At 40.8% G+C, this 20,137-nt stretch overlaps 2 protein-coding genes across 4 annotated transcripts in view; one reads left to right on the top strand and one right to left on the bottom strand.

Annotated features, from left to right (window-relative positions):
- rabl6b (RAB, member RAS oncogene family-like 6b) overlaps window positions 1–2,680 on the top strand; it is a 29,651-nt gene extending 26,971 nt beyond the window's left edge. For all 3 annotated transcript variants that reach the window (XM_041901398.1, XM_041901399.1, XM_041901397.1), the window contains one exon: window positions 76–2,680. In XM_041901398.1, coding sequence (XP_041757332.1) covers window positions 76–276 — 201 coding nt within the window. In that variant the 3' untranslated portion in view covers window positions 277–2,680. The remainder of the gene's footprint in view (window positions 1–75) is intronic.
- Window positions 2,293–19,488, bottom strand: si:ch211-102c2.4 (uncharacterized protein LOC568178 homolog). Its single transcript, XM_041901402.2, has 5 exons — window positions 19,397–19,488; window positions 13,616–13,897; window positions 3,331–3,414; window positions 3,188–3,204; window positions 2,293–3,081 (listed from the first exon to the last, which is right to left on the bottom strand). The coding sequence occupies exons 1-5, from the start codon at window positions 19,431–19,433 to the stop codon at window positions 2,980–2,982; spliced, it is 522 nt and encodes a 173-aa protein (XP_041757336.1). The 5' UTR covers window positions 19,434–19,488; the 3' UTR covers window positions 2,293–2,979.
- Window positions 19,489–20,137: the final 649 nt, after the last annotated feature.

Genomic DNA, 20,137 nt, shown 5'->3' with positions numbered 1-20,137 from the left:
ATACAGGATAGTAGACATACATTTTAAAAACAGAAATATGAGATTCTGTAAAAATAATTCTGCCTTTTTTCTTAGGAGGATGAGAAGAGCAGCAAGAAGAAGCATAAAAAGGACAAGAAGAAGGAGAAAGATGAGACCGGAACAGGTGATGACAAAGAGAGGAAAAAGAAGAAATCTCGGACCAAGAAAACCGGGGACATGGATGACTTGGAGGATTTCTTGGCTGGAGGGGAGGGGTCAGCAAATAGAGAGGGCGGAGACTATGAAGAACTCTAGAACCCAAGTCATCCTTTTTTGGAACTTGACTCTGAAGAGCTGCAGAACCCAAGTTGTCGTTTGAAACTTGTATGGTTCCTAGAACCAGATTCATTTGTGCACAAGCAGCATCCGCAAGCCATACCCATGGTTCATGGTCACCCATTCCCAGGCAAAAACCTAGACTCTGCGGTGGCTGTATGATGCATTAATATTATTTCCCATGAGCACTACTGATGCTGTAACACATGATCTTTGGATGAGATGAGATGAGAAACTAGGTTGAAGATAAAATCATGTTACCTTCAACCAAGAGGAGAAAAGGGAAGGAAATGACTGACACCCACTGTGATGCAAGCTATATGTTCACTACTGGGTATGGAAGTTAGTAGAGCCACTAAGGAAATATTTTTATTTTGACGTTTAACTTAAAATGTGTATTTGCTTACTGTTTTCTTTTCTTTTAACTTTTGAAATTATGCTCTCCTAAATGGAACCACTCCAAATGGGCTTGGCAGGGCTAACGTTTTTATCTGAATGTCCTCTATTTGTGTAAAAATTGCTTGAGAGCATGCTCTTGTAAAGTGATGATTGCTTGACAGTGTTGATATTACGTAGTGGAGTATATACATGTTAGATGGTCATATTTCACATATTGAAGATTGTCCTCTTACTTTGATCCACTGGTTTTGTTTCTCTGACTCAGTGATGTAATGGTTGTTGAAAGTTGTGCTGCAATTTAATTGAGTTTTTCTTTTTTTTGACTAAGTACTAACTCGCTCCATTTGATCATTTACTCCCCCCACCCCCACAATGGAACAGGTCCCCCAATGCACCATTTTACAGCTACATTGACTGTATTTTCAGTTTGTCTGCATCCCAAATGGCACCCTATTCTCTATACAAGGCAGTACTTTTAACCAGGGCCCATAGGGCTCTGATCAAAGTAGTGTAATATATATGTAATATATATATAAGGAATAGGATGCGATTTGGGATGCTGCCTTTGTCACCTTTTCTACCGCCTCAGTACACATTTCAGTGTGTTTTAATTAGATGCCTTAAAAAGAGGTTACATACAACATACGTACATGTCTGCAATCCTCATCAACCATGTGTTAAGTGTTCTTATGGTAAGTCTAGACTATAATGCATCAGAACTGACAGGAAGTAGCTTCAGACAGGTGTAACTGTTATGTCACTGAAATGTATCATATACTGTCTTTTTTTGTTGTTGCTGAAACCAGTACCAAAACCTTGGCAGCACACTACATAATATATGGAAATGTTTGCTTTTATAAAGAGCTGCTGCTTGGAGATAATGTTGTTTTATATTGTTAAGGGACTCCTACCAGTTTATAAATGAATGATTGCAAAAGTCATAAACTGCTTGCACAATAAGCTAACTTAAATAATGAACTGCTACTTCATAATTTTTCTCAATCTTTTTCTTCATTCCAAGGCTCCTATTGTTCTTGTGTTAACTATAACATAACTGTTATCATGTCTGTCTCATCATGAGGTTCCATTAACTTTACCTGTGCTTCAGATGCCCATTTGAAATAGAATGTCTTGCAATTGCTGTATTTCGTGGAGATTTTTCAATGGCAGCCTACTTACATTGAATGCAGCTATTTTTGGACTTAAACATGTCAACAACAGTAGTGCTTCATTAATACTACTCTCATCTATGGCATTTATCTTTATCATGTTTTCCTGATGAGGAAATACAAATGGGATTGATTAATACGTATGATGTGGTTCTTTGTCATCTGGTTTGACTGAAAATAAAAGGTTTCTATTGCCCGCTCCAAATTTATACATATTCCCCATGTGTTAGTGTGCTAAAGCAGGTTGACTAGTTGCATCACAAAAAATATTATGTAAATACATCACTGCAAATGAAAGCAGTCATTCAAATCTGTTTACATTGCAAAGATACCATGCTATTCTGTAATGATGACAGACACCCATCAATGCAATTAAGAGCAGCATGAATTCATATCAGACAAAATAAATGCAGGTGGTATTCAGGAATGATATACAGTACATAGCTTTTATTTCCACAATGTTACAAGGTATGTTTATTAACTGACGTGACAGACTTTTAGATTTATTACATACTTGTCACTTTAGATTACACTCAACGATTTAAAATGTATCTTTCAAAATATTAAACTATGCATTCATCTTAAATACTGCTGCATTGTCTGTCTACTGTTGTCATTCAATGGGTGGTTCATTAGGCAAAATAATGCTAAAAGCAAAGTTCCAATTGGCGCATGAGGATTATGTTGTACAATAAGAAAATAATGTATAGAAAGGTACGTTGATATTTATTTTCATCCCATGAAACTTTTCCATGTTTTAACTGGATGTAAACTTGTGTTTGGCTTGTCCTAATAAATGCAAACTTATTTCTTCATAGATGGCATTTAAATTTTTACAGTATGAAAATCATGAAAGCTACTACAAACTATTAGTTTAGATTATTTTCACTTAGCTCTTGTAACCACCAGGGAGACAAACCTTTTCTTGACATTGATATATTCAAATAAAAAGGAAGTACAGTATATAAGCTATTAGGTGCATTGGATTTTATTATCAAATTGCTTTAGAATAACTTGCACGTTTGTAACTGTAAAAAGCTGAAATGGCTGTCTTGTTTTGCAGCATAGAATTGAATGCGCCTTTAACATTGTGTGTGTCCTTTGGCAATGTCCATCATTCTAGCTCAGTTATCTCTTCTGCAGAGTCTTCATTCTGTCGATTATTTTGTGCCAGATCTGAGGTCATAGCGATGTTCATGAGTTGGCCCTCCTCCTTCTGAAGTAAGAAATACCAGGTGTATGTTATAGCTGTTGAAAAACAGTAACTACATGGCAATTGCTATTCTATTTAAGGAATTCAATGTTTTGATGTAATACTTTACCTTGTTTTGGTGTTTTCCTGTTTGGAGAGAAAGCGTTGAAGTTAGTTACTCAAAGTGTTATGAACTAGTATTTGTCAATGGAAGAGCAGTACTTTATGGATGCATTCAGGCTAATTGCATGCTTGGAGGTTGTAAGGACTTACTGTTTAAGTAACAGTAAGAAAATATGGACACCATGGGAAGCAGAGGCATCAGAATCCAGCGAAGAATGTCCCAAACGTAGGAACCTGAGGTTGAAGCGAGTAGAGGAGACACAAATTAAGTCAAAAGTTCTCTACAGTGCATTCGGAGAGTATTCAAACCCCTTGACCTTTTCCACATTTTGTTACGTTACAGCCTTATTCCAAAAATGATTAAATAAAACATTTTCCTCTTCAATCTACACACAATACCCCATAATGACGAAGCGAAAACAGGTTGTTAGAAAGTTTTGCAAATGTATACAAATAATTAACAGAAATACCTTAATTACATAAGTATTCAGACCGTTTGCTATGAGACTCGAAATTGAGCTCAGGTGAATCCTGTTTCCATTGATCATCATTCAATTGATTGGACATGATTTGCAAAGGCACACACCTGCCATAAGACTCCTGACCAGCTAATCATGGCTACCCAAACTATTTGCACTGCCCCCCCCCCACCCCATATTTTTACGCTGCTGCTACTCTTAATTATTTATGCAGTCACTTTAACTCTACCCACATGTACATATTAGCTCAACTAGCCAGTGCCCCTGCACATTGACTCTGCACCGGTACCCCCCTGTATATATAGCCTCCCTACTGTTGTTTTATTTGACTTCTGCTCTTTTTTTCTCTCAACACTTTTGTTGTTGTTTTATTTAACTTTTTTTATAAAAAAATAAATGCATTGTTGGTTAAGGGCTGTAAGTAAGCATTTCACTGTAATGTCTACACCTGTTGTATTCGACGCATGTGGCCAATAAAATTTTATTTGATTTGATGTCTGAGCAACAACCAAGCCATGAGGTCAAAGGAATTGCCCATTGAACTCCGATACAGGATTGTGTCGAGAAACAGATCTGGGGAAGGGTAAAACAAATTCTGCAGCATTGAAGGTCCCCAAGAACACAGTGGCCTCCATCATTCTTAAATGGAAGAAGTTTGGAACCACCAAGACTCTTACTAGAGCTGGCCGCCCGACCAAACTGAGCAATCGGGGGAGAAGGGCCTTGGTCAGGGAGGTGACCAAGAACCCGATGGTCACTCTGACAGACCTCCAGAGTTCCTCTGTGGAGATGGGAGTAACTTCCAGAAGGACAACCATCTCTGCAGCACTCCACCAATCAGGCCTTTATGGTAGAGTGGCCAGGTGGAAGCCACTCCTCAGATGAACGGAGCAAAGTACAGAGAGATCCTTGATGAACACCTGCTCCAGAGTACTCAGACTGGGGTGACGGTTCACCTTCCAACAGGACAATGACCCTAAACACACAGACAAGACAACGCAGGAGTGGCTTCGGGACAAGTTTCTGAATGTCCTTGAGTGGCCCAGCCAGAGTCCGGACTTAAACCCGATCGAACATCTCTGGAGAGACCTGGAAATAGCTGTGCAGCAACCCTCCCCATCCAACCTGACAGAGCTTGAGAGGATGTGCAGAGAAGAATGGGAGAAACTCCCCAAATACAGGTGTGCCAAGCTTGTAGTGTAATTGCTGCCAAAGGTGCTTGTTTTTGTGTTTTTCCTCTCCTTCTGCCCTAAACACAGGTGTCCTTTATGTTCCTGATTGGAGGTCGTTGGTGTGTCCCACCTGTCAGTCATCAGTTAATCTGCTGATTGCTGAGGTGGACCAATCAGTGGACATTTATCCTGATTGCACCACCTGTTTCTGTTTTCTTACCCAATCATATCACACATCCCCTTGTTTTAAAAGCTAGTCAGTTGTGTTTTCTGACAGAGACTCTTTTTGTTTGTGAGTATGTATACGGTGGTGTCTTGTGTTTGTGTACTCACTCGTTAACTGTTTAGTCCGTATGGTACCTATATTGTTTATTTGTGCCTGGGAAAAGGGGGATTTAGCAAGTCGCCCTTGGGCATACGCTACCCATAGGAAAACCTTGTCTAAACACACTAGTTAGACCTGAGCGGACCACCCACTGTATTTTTGTATGGTTAGCCGTAAGCTAAGTAGTTCTTGAGGCAGGCAAGATCAGTTTAGGGGGTTTTGACTTTATTGTTTCATTCCTTGGGTCCAGCTCAGCCCCTTTTCCCCAAACCATTTACTGTGTGTTTTATAATAAACATTTTGTGTTTGACGGTAGCATTTGGTTGTTGGCGTATTTTGTTCTCACTGTTCCTTGGCAATAGCCTGATTCGCATGAGTTATGTTACGGGCCTCTTTTCCATCCACCCTATACTTTTAAAGCCACTGGGTTCGTAACAGTGCTTCAACAAAGTACTGAGTAAAGGCTCTGAATACTTATGTAAATGTGATATTTCATTATTTATTTTTGTAATTAATTTGCATACATTTCTAAAAACCTGGTTTTGCTTTGTCATTATGGGGTATTGTGCGTAGATTGATGAGATTTGTTAAATTTTTGTATCCATTTTAGAATAAGGATGTAACAAAATGTGGAAAAGGTCATTGGGTCTGAAAACTTTCCAAAGGCACTGTATACAGAGAAATATCGGAGAGGACCATTACAGCAGAGCACATGTAATCCAAGACCTTGTGATGTACTTGTAAGTGGTTGGATAGCAATTAAAGTATCCGTGTAGGTACCATAGGCTACATTTCAGGGTTCTCTTCTTGTTAGATTAATTTGGATTTTAAGAATAATGACTAAAGAATTTCACCCCAAACACAGTATAAATGTTAGAATTATCATGTAGTGTCAACCCACTAACAGAGGGGGCGGTACTAACCATTCAAGGGGGATGGCGGGAACTGTTTAAGAAAGCCACCTAAAGGTGGGAGGAGCATAGTGCCTTTGTTTGTCAAGAAGTATAAAAACAGTATGTTGTGTCATTGGCAGGAGAGCTCTCTCCATGAATAAAAATACAGATAAGACTTGTGAGTTGTGGACCTTGAATCATTGATGATTAAAACCAGAGCCTTACAACCTCTGGTAATGATTCAAGCTTAGGTTGAATTAGAGATAGAAATTCACTTGACAGATTGGTCCTTCTGAGCGGAGCTTAATACATCTTTATCGTTCTAAAGACACCGAAGTCCGTGCACGGCCGGGTGATTACATCCGTGGAGAATAGTCCTGGCCTTCGACGTTAAGGTTATAAAACAGGCCGGTGATTACTCTTTATGAACGATAAAGACGTTAACGAGTTTGAAAAATTATTTGAATCCAAACTACAAGGAAAAGGTCAGTAGTTTTATTCATGGATTTTGGCAGGGGCGGTGTGTTCAATAGGGCGATATGGGCGACGCACTGCCAAACGGGAAAAGGAAGGGATTTTTTTTCTAATCAATTATATCACGGCAACAGTAGTTATCAGTGTTGTAATCTAGACGTCTGATCTGCCACAGTGCCACTAAATGTCCAATCAGGCTAAAGTCGTGCTTCAAATGCCCCCCTTTTGGGGCGATTTCAGTCAGGTTGAAAATCGCCCAGAAGTCTGTCATAGACTCCCATGTAAAATCTATTTTTTTCAAATATCAGAGCTTTCAATACAATCTCTATGGGTTTCTGAGGGCTTGCACTTACGCGCTTTCGTCATACGTAACATAACCATGAACGTAACTAAGAAAAGAGCGGGTAGCCTCATCAATCAATTCACTACTACTATCAAAATGGCTAGGCTTCAGTGCAACTCGATTGTGTCTTTGAAAGAAGTTCCTTTTGTCGGCGAACAAATGAAGATAAATTGGCAACGAAACAATTAGGACCTCCCAGACCAAATTTAATAATTCAACAGGTTTCTACTAAAGGGGGGAAGTCCTACACCCGAGGATTTTCCAAAAATTGGTACGAACGAAAAACCTGGCTAGCAGGCTGCGATGTGGCTAATGCAGTCTTCTGCTACCCCCCTGCTTACTCTTTCACCCTGAAGGCGGCACGGCAGACAGCACCGCTTGGACAGCGACTGGTGTGTAACGGACATGCACCATCTTTCAGGAAAGATTAAGAAACATGAGCTGTCAAAGACCCACATGGATAGCTGTTTGAGATTGTCTGCTTTGGGGAGAGTGAACATTCCCACTCAACTGGATGAGGGATACAGGCTAGCTGTCCGCCGCCACAACGATGAGGTTAGTGTTGATAATCACAAGTTTACTGGAGAACTGAAACTGACAAGGCTGACAAGATAGGACCCTTTTGTCCATTGTTATTGGATAGGAACATAACTTATAACCAGCTCCTGACCTAAATAGATCTTAGCACAACATTTTACTCAACATATCATATTCCATATTCACTATAACAAATATATTTACTACGACATTAGCAAGAACCGCCACATCCTCAGCCGGCTAATCCAGTGTGTGAAGTTTTGCGGAGTGTTTGAGTTAGCTTTGCGAGGCAAAGATGAAACTGAGGGCTCCACCAACCCTGGTAAGCCAACACTTTTGAGATCAGTCAATAAATGCTTCTGGTATTGACTTATATGCTGCCCCTGTCTTCATGTTGTTGCTGGACATATCTTTTTTAAAATGTGTGTAGGTCACCTAAATCATCAGAAAAATTAACGGGAGATGAAAGAAATATGTTTTATGGATCCATGTGGGAGAAGAGGTATGAATTTATTGGGCATCTCGAAGTAGAAAAATTAGAATTTATGATCAAACAGATGCATGTAGACTGGAACTAATTTGAAAGAACAGCGAAAGGAGGGGCTAGAGACAGCGAGTGTGTTTTTTTAAGCGCGAAAATGCTTTAACGGGGACAAAGGAATATTTAACCATCGTGACTGCAGGGGAAAAGGAGGATGACAGTCAATATTTTTGGTTCAACGGGTAAAATGTTTGAAAAAATGATTCGTGTCAATTAAGAATTGGTTAAAAACACCACAAAGCGATTATTTGAGAGGTACCTATCAAGTCCAACGATGTGGTCCTCTGTAGCTCAGCTAGTAGAGCACAGCGCTTGTAACGCCAAGGTAGTGGGTTCGATCCCCGGGACCACCCATAAAAAATAAAATAAAAAATGTATGCACGCATGACTGTAGGTCGCTTCGGATAGAAGCGTCTGCTAAATGGCATATTATTATGCATATGTATGCGCTTTCGCGCACAAACGTAGACGTACGTAATGAGTGAGAAAGTAGAGAAATGTACGTTTGCATTTTTGGTCATTTGGCAGACGCTCTGGTCCGGAGCGACTTGAAAAACCAATAGAGAGTTGAATTGAACTATTCTGTCGTGTTGGGCATTTGAATGGCATAAGGTGAAATATGTGTGTATGAGGAAATTCAACGGCGGGTATAAATGATAACCGGATACTACTTAGTATTTGGTTGGTTAAATGCTAAATAAAAGATTTGAGGCGTGGTTATGGGGTAACTAGGAAGACGCACTTATTCAATAGAGAATGGGTGGAGAGAGAGTTCTTACGTGTATTAAAAGTTGCATAAGATAACTTTAGTAGTATTCTAAATAATCTATGAAAATATGTTACAAGTACGAATGACATTATTTCCTAAGAAGATAGATTGTAGGGAAGTTACCCGCGCCTCCCCCATAATGTAGGAAGGAGCAGGAGAGGGGGGGAGTGAGACAGGACATAGTTCAAATGGTAGGAATGTCATTAAGTGTATGCTGATAAACAATATCAAGCATTTGTTTTGTTGATTGGGGCCGAATCAGAGAAAACTGTTAAAGATATTGAATAGCGAGCTGAGGTGGGTTAGCGGGAAAAACAAATGGTTGGAAGATTTTAAAACGATAATTTATTTTCGTTACAGGGAAGCAAGTGGCATTGGCTGTTGTGCTGGGGGAATGGGGCCAGCCTGTGGTGGGTTCTGGATTTGTTATAAATAACTTTATATTTTAAACTAAAATGAAAGACTACAATTAGAACATCAGAAAAAGGACAATATAATTCGTAATAGTTATTATAATTATTCTTGATAGTTATTGCAGTTATTATTATCCTGAGTGGCGCAGTGGTCTAAGGCACTGCATCGCAGGGCTAACTGTGCCACTATAGATCCTGGTTCGGATCCAGGCTCTGTCGCAGCCGACAGCGACCGGGAGACTCATGGGCGGCGCACAATTGGCCCAGCGTCGTCCAGGGTAGGGGGGAAAATGGCCGGCAGGGATGGAGCTCAGTTGATAGAGCATGGTGTTTGCAACGCCAGGGTTATGGGTTCGATTCCCACGGGGGGAGGCCAGTAAAAAAATATATATAAAGATAAAAATAATAAAAATGTATTCACTAGGTTGCTCTGGATAGGAGTGTCTGCTGGGTGACTAGAATGTAAATGTATTATCATTGATTCAGTAATGATAGGAGGGAAGTAGCGATAGAGCTGTGAGGAGAATGATTTGTGGCTCTGGTTGGCGGGAAAAAGGAGAGGCAGAGACATACTTAGAGAGACAGAGGAAGTTCGAGAGGGAGAGAATAAAAGAAAAAGAGAGAAGGAAACTGTTTAGGTTTGAAAAACAAGCAGGCTGAGAGACAGAGATAACAGTTTCTGGAGCTTGAAAAGCAGAGACTAACAGAGTAAGTAAAAGGAACAGACGAGAGCAGAGTATTTAATGGCCACTAGGGGAAATAGTTGGGAGAGGTAGAACTCCAGAATAGAAGAGGAAAGATATTTTACTAGGGGGTGGATCAAATAATTGATAATGGATCATTTGAATGAGATCACATGTAGCAGATTTAGAGTAATCAATTAAATAATCATTGTATACTCGAGGAATTTTGAGGGATTTTATGAAGTTAGGCAGTATTTAGGCAATGGCAGCCCATGGTAAAATAATTTGGAACTCTGAGGAGGAAGAACAGGTTATGTTGTTGCTCTCTTCCCAAACAGTCTTAGCTTTTCATAAATATATCAGGGATGTTACCCAAATGGTAGAGAGTAAAGAGGGATGACATTGGTCGTGGTTTAAAGATGATGGGTTTTTTTTGGTGGGCTATTAGAGATAACTGGGTTAATCACGAACATAGAGGTTTTTATTCTTTGTTGCTAGGCAGAATACTTAAGTGACCTAAAAAATGGACTTGTCATGTCCAACAATCAGTCTTCAGGTCAAGCCCGGGAGAGCCGGGGTAGAACAGAGGTTGAACTAAACATAAGTGTTTTTACAAGATAAGAGATTGTTTGATTGGATTACTAATTGATTCTGAACTGAATGAAAGTCGAATTTAGCCGCCATAAAGACAAAGGAAGTGGGAGGAGCAATAAAGAAGCAAAAAACAATCTCAAAAATGAAAGGCATGGCAATTGGTTGATAAATAACCTAAGGGAATGTTTAGGAAGGTGGAAAAAATTGACACATAAGCAGAACTATGTGTCAAAAGGGGGGAAGAGGCTAATTGTATTAGATAATATACGAAGGAGAGGACAAAATACTTTTAAAAAAAAACATTTTTTAGATAGTCTAAAAAGAGAATGCAGTCAGAAATTGTTACATTAATCTGAACATGTGTGAAGATAGTTTATTAACCACACCCGTATGTCAGAGGTTTTGTGCCCCACAGGTGAACTAAAGGAGAAGGTGGCCCACTATCTAACCAGGTGACTGGTGAGCATCCAGTCACTAGAAGGAAAACTGGAAGCAGGCCTGTTGGGAAGGGCCCTATCAGGTTATGTTGGTCACCACCTTGGCCATTAGAATAGCAGAGAGAGGAACCTGGGTCCATGTTACCCACTGCAAGAAGGTAAGACCACATACAAGCACCGCTTAGCACACGCAGAGTTGACGAGCAGAACTGGACCACAGGGTCCGGGGTTCACCTCTGTCAACGAAGATCTCCTACCCAGACCTATCATCACTGTAGTGTGTTCCTAGGGTGTGAGTATGGGGTGGTACCGAGCAGAAGGACTTAAGACAGGAGAGGGTTGGCGGTTTTTGGGAATATGGGTGACCCTGAGCTGCATCATAGTCTCGGCAATGGTCGTGGTAGGTCAAGATCCACCACCACCTCGCACCAATTACGCTATGGCCTTACCATTAGTAAGAAATAAAGGGAAAGCGACCCGACATACTGACCATCAAGGGCGAGTGATCTACAAAATAGGAGTCAGAGAAGGGTGGGGAGTAAGATTCAAAATTAGGATTAGGGATGTTATCAGAGCAGATAAGCAAGCAACATGGGATTATAAGATCCCGTTGTATTTATGTTCAGCTCCCTCGGCGGATTGTTCCTGGGCTCAGGTATTTAGACATAGTGGGGGACGGAGATATGAGACGGGGGGGGCTGGAAGTCCAGATGGAGGATAAGATAACGACATCCCCACGGAGATGGTAGTAACGATAGTAAAGGTCACTAAAGAGGACATGAAAATAACTTACTGGGCTTGCGCGGACGTATACGGACGGGACACTTGTCTAAGATTACATTTAATGGAGTCAAAAGATATAGAGGGAGCAGGTACTGTCATTAATCCATTAATGGCAATAGACCGAGTAAATCAGTCAAGGGATGACGGAGTCAATTTGACTAACCCGTCCACTATGAAAGATTTTCTCCTCCAAGAATGGAACAATGGGGAAGTGGAGGGGGTCCCTGATGAGAATCTCTGGTTAAAGTGGATGAAATACACCGCTAGGGCCTTGGGGGAGACCAATTGTTATGCATGCTCCATTGGGCGACCAACAATGTTGACCGCCCCAATGCCAAAGGCAATGTTTCCCTGTGTATTAGACCTGGGGTCCAATCAAAAAGAGCCAAATTGCACAGGGATTGGGCTGGCAAAATTGACATACTGGGCCAGCCCACCTAGATTCACTTTAACTCCTGGCGAATAACAGTGTTACAGACATAGAAATGGCACCCGTAACTTGGGTGATTTTGATGGCTGTAAGGAGATAATTAATGTGACTGATTTAGATAAGGAAGGGAGGAAGAAAAAAATTTTTTGGAGCCTAACCATCCCTCTGACTGATGTGTGGTGGGCATGCACTAACAAAGGGAGCATTCGACAGACATCACCAGAGGGATGGGTGGGTACTTGTGCACCAGTATTGTTGGTCCAACCTGTAAGAATTGGTCATCAAAGACCAGTGACAGGAAGAATAATTAGGAGAAAAAGAAATAAGTCAGGAAGGAAATAGCCCAATTTGGATAGATGGTATAGGCATCCCCAGGGGTGTTCCAGACGAATAAAAAGCTATAAATCAAATATGGGAGAGTTTTACTACAACATTTTTCTGGTGGGTGACAATAAACAAAAATATGGATTGGATAAATTATATCTATTACAACCAACAACGATTTATTGACCAGACTAGAGATGCAGTAAAGGGGATCTCTGAGCGATTATCCGCCATCCTGCTCATAACTTAGTAGAGGTTGGTTCTAGATCAGGCAGAAAGGGCCAGTGTCTATAGAAAGATAAGCCATTGTTGCACATTTATCCCTAACAACACCACACTGGATGGGACAGTCACCAGAGCTCTTACAGATTTAACTGCACTAAGTGAAGGATGAACTGAACTCAGAAGTTAGTACATTGTGGATAGATGGTTTGATGAAATATTTGGTAAATGGAAAACCCTAGCAGCCACCATCTTAGGGAGCGATCAGTGTTTGTATGGGTATTCTTGTATTATGTGGTTGTTGTCTTGTTCCCTGTGTCCGAGGATTGGTGAGTCAGGCGTTGGTGAAATGCAGTATCTAAACAATGATGAGAGATGGACTGACTCGGACTCTGACCAGGGGAATGTGAAAAACGATCCTCCAGGCTTGGTGGATGACGAGGATTTGGACCCTGAAAGACCGCAATTGGATGAAATGTTTATTAGTTCTGATGTGATCTCTGAGATTAATCATGCTTGTAAAATACATTTATCCTGAATGTGGGAATATTTAGTCAAAGGGGTGGATTGTTAGATTAATTTGGATTTTAAGAATAATGACTAAAGAATTTCACCCCAAACACAGTATAAATGTTAGAATTATCATGTAGTGTCAACCCACTAACAGAGGGGGCGGTACTAACCATTCAAGGGGGAAGGCGGGAACTGTTTAAGAAAGCCACCTAAAGGTGGGAGGAGCATAGTGCCTTTGTTTGTCAAGAAGTATAAAAACAGTATGTTGTGTCATTGGCAGGAGAGCTCTCTCCATGAATAAAAATACAGATAAGACTTGTGAGTTGTGGACCTTGAATCATTGATGATTAAAACCAGAGCCTTACAACCTCTGGTAATGATTCAAGCTTAGGTTGAATTAGAGATAGAAATTCACTTGACACTTCTTCACTCACTGTTACTCTGACTTACATCAAGACATCTGGCGACGTCTGTGCACAGTCAAGGGCAGGTATCACACTTACTGCTGTAGAAGTACTCCTCAGCCAGTTTGATGATGGTGTTATTGCTGCTCAGCACACCGCACCAATACATTCCCTCTCCCTGGGTCAGGTTCAGGACATCCACAGTGAAGGAGTCAACACCCTGGGTCACCTTCAGACTTCCTGCATCCAAAGACTGGCTCTGCCTGCTGAAGCTGAAGCCTGTACAGCACTGTGGGGAGGTCTCCTTACACCACACCCTGGGGAGGCCCTCGTCCATTAGATCATAAGGACACGTCAGTCTCTGCACACCATCACATATACCTGTGAAATATAATTATAGATTAATATTAGAAATCTTAGACTCATATTCGAAAAATCAAAAACCAACACTTCCCTCCATATGTACTGTATTTGGACAGTGAAGCTAAAATTATAAATTTGGCTCTATACTCCAGCATTTTGGATTTTAGATCAAATGTTTCATATGAAGCAACAGTATAGAATGCCATCTTTAATTTGAGGGTATTTTCATACATATATATTTTCACCATTTAGAGATGAAAACACTTTATATATCTAGTCCCCGCATTTGAAGACAAAATTAATGTACAGTGCAATCGGAAAGTATTCAGACCCCTTGACTTTTTCCACATTTTGCTAAGTTACAGCCTTATTCTAAAATGGATTAAATTGTTTTATTCCTCATCAATCTACGCATAATACCCCATAATGACAAAGCAAAAACAGGTTGTTCATTTTTTGGGCAAATTTATTTAAAAAAATAACTACTTAAATGTCACATTTACATAAGTATTCAGACCCTTTACTCAGTACTTTGTTGAAGCCATTATTATGAGCCGTCCTCCCCTCAGCAGCCTCCTGTGAATTTGAGCTATCATTCTGTATTTTTGTGTTTTAATTTCATTCTGGATTAATTGCACCTTAGAGACTAATATGTATGTATGTTATTGTGATTGTTTCAAACCTATAGGAAAATAAATGTAAACATTCATCAACTGGATTCTTGACTGCTCATACCTTTCTATTAAACCACTGAGTCGCCATTAAAATGTGGATGCACATAACACCTGCTTACTCTTACAGAGTCACACTGAATTCGGAAAGTATTCAGACCCCTTGCCTTTTTCCACATTTTGTTATGTTACAGCCTTATTCTAAAATTGATTAAATTGTTTTCCCCATTCATGTTTCTCCTGAGTGGCGCAGTGGTCTAAGGCACTGCATCGCAGTGCTAGCTGTGCCACTAGAGATCCTGGTTCGAATCCAGGCTCTGTCGCAGCCGGCCGCGACCGGGAGACTCATGGGCGGCGCACAATTTGTCCAGGGTAGGGGAGGGAATGGCCGGCAGGGATGTAGCTCAGTTGATAGAGCATGGCATTTGCAACGTCAGGGTTGTGGGTTCGATTCCCACGGGGGGCCAGTATGAAAAAAAAAAAAATGTATTCACTAACTGTAAGTCGCTCTGGATAAGAGCATCTGCTAAATGACTAAAATGTAAATCAATCTACACACAATACCCCATAATGACAAAGTAACAACTGGTTTTTATAAATTTTTGCGAAAAGAAAAGGGAAATATCACATTTACATAAGTCATCAGAACCTTTACTAATATAATATAATAATAATATGCCATTTAGCAGACGCTTTTATCCAAAGCGACTTACAGTCATGCGTGCATACATTTTTACGTATGGGTGGTATCGGGGATCGAACCCATTACCCTGGCGTTACAAGCGCCATGCTCTACCAATTGAGCTACAGAGGACCACATTACTCAGTACTTTGTTGAAACACCTTTGGCAGCGATTACAGCCTCGAGTCTTCTTGGGTATGACGCTACAAGCTTGGCACACCTGTATTTGGGGAGTTTCTCCCATTCTTCTCTGCAGATCCTCTCAAGCTCTGTCAGGTTGGATGGGGAGCGTCACTGCACAGCTATTTTCAGGTCTCTCCAGAGATGTTCGATCAGGTTCAAGTCCGGGCTCTGGCTGGGCAACTCAAGGACATTCAGAGACTTGTCCCAAAGCCACTCCTGCATTGTCTTGGCTGTGTGCTTAGGGTTGTTGTCCTGTTGGAAGGTCAACCTTCACCCCAGTCTGAGGTCCTGAGCACTCTGGAGCAGGTTTTCATCAAGGATCTCTCTCTACTTTGCGGCATTCATCTTTCCCTCGATCCTGACTAGTCTGCCAGTCCCTGCCACTGAAAAACATCCCCACAGCATGATGCTGCCACCACCATACTTCACTGTAGGGATGGTGCCAGGTTTCCTCTAAACGTGACGCTTGGCATTCAGGCCAAAGAGTTCAATCTTGGTTTCATCCGACCAGAGAATCTTGTTTCTCATGGTCTGAGAGTCTTTAGATGCCTTTTGGAAAACTCAAAGCGGGCTGTCATGTGCCTTTTACTGAGGAGTGCCTTCAATCTGGCCACTCTACCATAAAGGTGGAGTGCTGGTGGAGTGCTGCAGAGATGGTTGTCCTTCTGGAAGGTTCTCCCATCTCCACAGAGGAACTCTGGATCTCTATTAGAGTAACCATCAGGTTCTTGGTCACCTCCCTGACCAAGGCCCTTCTCCCCCGATTGCTTAGTTTGGTCGGGCGGCCAGCTCTAGGAAGTCTCTTTGTGGTTCCAAACTTCTTCCATTTAACAATGATGGAGGCCACTGTGTTCTTGGGGACCTTTAATGCTGCAGAAATTTTTTCGTACCCTTCCCCAGATCTGTGCCTCGACACAATCCTGTCTCGGGGCTCTACGGACAATTCCTTCGACCTCATGGCTTCGTTTTTGCTCTGACATGCACTGTGAACTGTGGGACCTTATATAGACAGGTGTGTGCCTTTCCAAATCATGTCCAATCAATTGAATTTACCACAGGTGGACACCAATCAAGTTGTAGAAACATCTCAAGGATGATCAATGGAAACAGCTCAATTTCGAGGCTTATAGCTGTCACGGAATCTGCCGAGGCTGCTCCTCCTCCTTGTTCGGGCAGGCTTCGGCGTTCGTCGTCCCCGGAGTACTAGCTGCCACCGTTTAATGTTTCGATGTTCGTTTGGTTTGGTCTGTCTGTTACACCTTTGTCCGTTTGGTCTTGATTATGTGCCTTATAAGTTTCCTGTGGTTGTGTTTGTTAGTTGTGTGTTATTTTAGTTCCTGTCTGTTGGTGGTATCCTGTGCAGTACTCTGGCATTGTTATTAATACGCACTGTGTTGCGTTGTCGTTTTGCCTCCTCGTTAGAGGCACTTTATTTTGTACTGGTTGTGCATCTAGTAAAGTCCTGTTCGACTTAGCTTATGCGTCCTGCGTCTGACTCCTCTCCACGCACCCACACCAACACTGACAATAGCAAAGGGTCTGAATACTTAAGGTATTTCTGTTTTAAAAAATTGAATACTTTCCAAATGCACTGTGTAGTGTATTAAAGTAGTCAAAAGTTTAGTATTTCATCCCATATTACTTGCAGACAATGACTACATCAAACTTTTGACTCTACACACTCTATGGATGCATTTGCAGCTTGTTTTAGTTGTGTTTCTGATCATTTTGCACTATAGGAAATTAATGGTGAATAATGACTGTAGTCATTTTCTTTCTGTGAGTAGATAATACGTTTCTGAACACTTTTAAGTTAATCCTGATAATGCCATGATTAAGGAAAAATCATGAATAAATGATGAATAATGATTATTGATAAAGTTAGAGGTGTAAATCCATTTGAATTCAATCACTTTTTGACAGCACTCCTTTTGATTTGAACGAAACCTTCCATACATATTAGCCCATTATAGAAGTGCTCAGAAAGTGGACCTGAATACCCAAAAAAATGTGGACCTATAATTTTTTTTACCTGAATGCAAAATCATTCTAGAGATAAAGCTGCTCAAAATTGACCTATTTTGCATACCCCCCCATGCCATGAGACATCCATGTTTTCATCACTGGGTAAGATAAAAGGTTGAGATTTATATCATTTAAAAGCTTACAAACGGGGTTGTCAAACTATTTGATAATTTCTTGAAAAAAAGGTTTACAAATGATGTAAAAAAAAAAAGATATTCGCATATGTTTTAGCTTAGGCCCTATTTTACATTATCTGAGGTTTTTGTGTTGTGTCCTCCATCAGTTGAAACACAACATTATTTTGAATACAGGGTGGGTGTCCATTCAATCATAGAAAGAGCTGGTAAGGTAATAGCTTGACCACTATTAGTGAATTTGTCCAAATACTTATGACGTATGAAACATTTGACCTCAGATCCAAAATTCTGGAGTATAGGGCGAAATTTAAAAATGTTGCTTCACTGTCCAAATACATACGGAGGGGAGTGTATATGATATGTTGATAAATAGTTTGGGATATTACATTCAAAAGAATTGTACTGACAGACCTATATGTTACGTACACTACATGACCAAAAGTATGGGGCATTGGGGCACAGGGGCATTGTCATGCTGAAACAGGAAATGGCCTTCCCCAAACTGTTGCCACAAAGTTGGATGCACAGAATCGTCTAGAATGTAATTGTATGCTGTAGCATTAATATTTCCCTTCACTGGAACTAAGGGGCCTAGCACGAACCATGAAAAACAGCCCCAGACCATTATTCCTCCTCCACCAAATTTTACAGTTGGCACTATGCATTGGGGCAGGTAGCGTTTTCCTGGCATCAGCCAAACCCATATTTGTCTGTCGGACTGCCAGATGGTGAAGCGTGATTCATCACTCCAGAGAACACGTTTCCACTGCTCCAGAGTCCAATGGCTGCGAGCTTTACACCAATGCAGCCGACGCTTGGCATTGCGCATGGTGATCTTAGGCTTGTGTGTGGCTGCTCGGCCATGTAAACTCATTTCATGAAGCTCCCGACAAACAGTTCTTATGCTGACGTGCTGACGTTGCTTCCAGAAGCAGTTTTAAACTCAGTAGTGAGTGCACTTCAGCACTCGGCAGTCCCGTTCTGTGAGCTTGTGTGGCCTACCACTTTGCAGCTGATCCGTTGTTGCTCCTAGAGGTTTCCACTTCACAATAACAGCACTTACAGTTGACCAGGGCAGCTCTAGCAGGGCAGAAATATGATGAACTGACTTGTTGGAAAGGTGGCATCCTATAACGCTGCCACGTTGAAAGCCACTGAGCTCTTCAGTAAGGCCATTCTACTGCCAATGCTTGTCTATGGAGATTGCATGGCTTTGTGCTTGAATTTATACACCTGTCAGCAACAGGTGTGGCTGAATAGCCAATCCACTAATTTGAAGGGGTGTCCACATTCACTATATATACAAAAGTATCTATGAAGACATCAGTTCCCAGAATAGTTGTTAATTTCCTGTCTCAAATATCACAACCAACCATGTAGCATATGTCAAGATCAGAGCATGTTTGGTAGAATGAAACTTGTTATTTAGCCCAAATTGTTTCATGAAGTATAATTATGTATTAAGTATAACTATTGAATCTATCATTTTCTCTTCTCTATTTTGAAAACATCTGACAGTATGAGTTGTAACTTTGTAACAAACACTTACAAAGAAATGTGAATACAAAGAAATGTACAGTATATTTTGACTTGACTCATTCCATTAATTAATATCAGTTCAGCCAAATCAATAATTACTTTGTAAACCATGTTGTTAGTATGCCTTCGGTTAGTTTACACTGAAAATGTCAGTCTGAAATCCATCATTGGTCAGATTAAAAGGCAGCAACATGCTAAATAAATACATAAAGAGTCACAAGCTATTTACTATGAAGTGCAGGTAACATACAAATGTACATGGCACACACATGGTCCTTACCAGCAAGCCAGAAAACCACTGTAGTCAGAAGAAGCATTTTTGTTGCTGAATGTTGCTGGAGTCAAAATATGAAGTAAAACACAGACAAAACTATGTCAGTCTCTGATATAGGGGATGTCAGGAAATGGCCAACCACAGTAATCTTGCCTAATATACTTTTTTTCTTTTTTTGCATAGTTGGGTTGATTAAATGTCATTGAATAACATCATTATGTTGTCATTAAAAAAAAAAAGGCAAATAGATAGGCTCAGTACGCAGCAAGGTTATTATACGCTGAACAAAAATATAAACGCAACATGCAACAATTTCAATAATTAAACTGAGTTACAGTTCACACACGGAAATCAGTCAATTGAATTAAATACGTTAGGCCCTAATCTATGGATTTCACATGACTGGGAATACAGATATGCGTCTGTTGGTCAGATACCTTTAAAAAAAGTATGGGCGTGGATCAGAAAACCAGTCAGTATATGATGTGACCACCATTTGCCTCTTGCAGCACGACACATCTCCTTCACATAGAGTTGATCATGCTGTTGATTGTGGCCTGTGGAATGTTGTCCCACTCCTCTTCAATGGCTGTGTGAAGTTGCTGGATATTGGCGGAAACTGGAACACGCTGTCGTACACATCGATCCATAGCATCCCAAACATGCTCAATGGGTGACATGTCTGGTGAGTATGCAGGCCATGAAAGAACTGGAACATTTTCAGCTTCCAGGAATTGTGTACATGGG

Source organism: Coregonus clupeaformis, chromosome 16 (genome assembly GCF_020615455.1).
Source record: "Coregonus clupeaformis isolate EN_2021a chromosome 16, ASM2061545v1, whole genome shotgun sequence".
Taxonomy (NCBI): domain Eukaryota; kingdom Metazoa; phylum Chordata; class Actinopteri; order Salmoniformes; family Salmonidae; genus Coregonus; species Coregonus clupeaformis.
Note: the sequence above shows the minus strand (reverse complement) of the source record. Positions and strands in the feature narration are given on the sequence as shown.

Coding starts and splice junctions, on each gene's coding strand:
- si:ch211-102c2.4 (XM_041901402.2), bottom strand. CDS start 19,433: ATGCTTCTTCTGACTACAGTGGTTTTCTGGCTTGCTG. Junction 13,898..19,396: donor AGTGGTTTTCTGGCTTGCTG/GTAAGGACCATG, acceptor TATATTTCACAG/GTATATGTGATGGTGTGCAG. Junction 3,415..13,615: donor TGAGGAGTACTTCTACAGCA/GTAAGTGTGATA, acceptor CTTCAACCTCAG/GTTCCTACGTTTGGGACATT.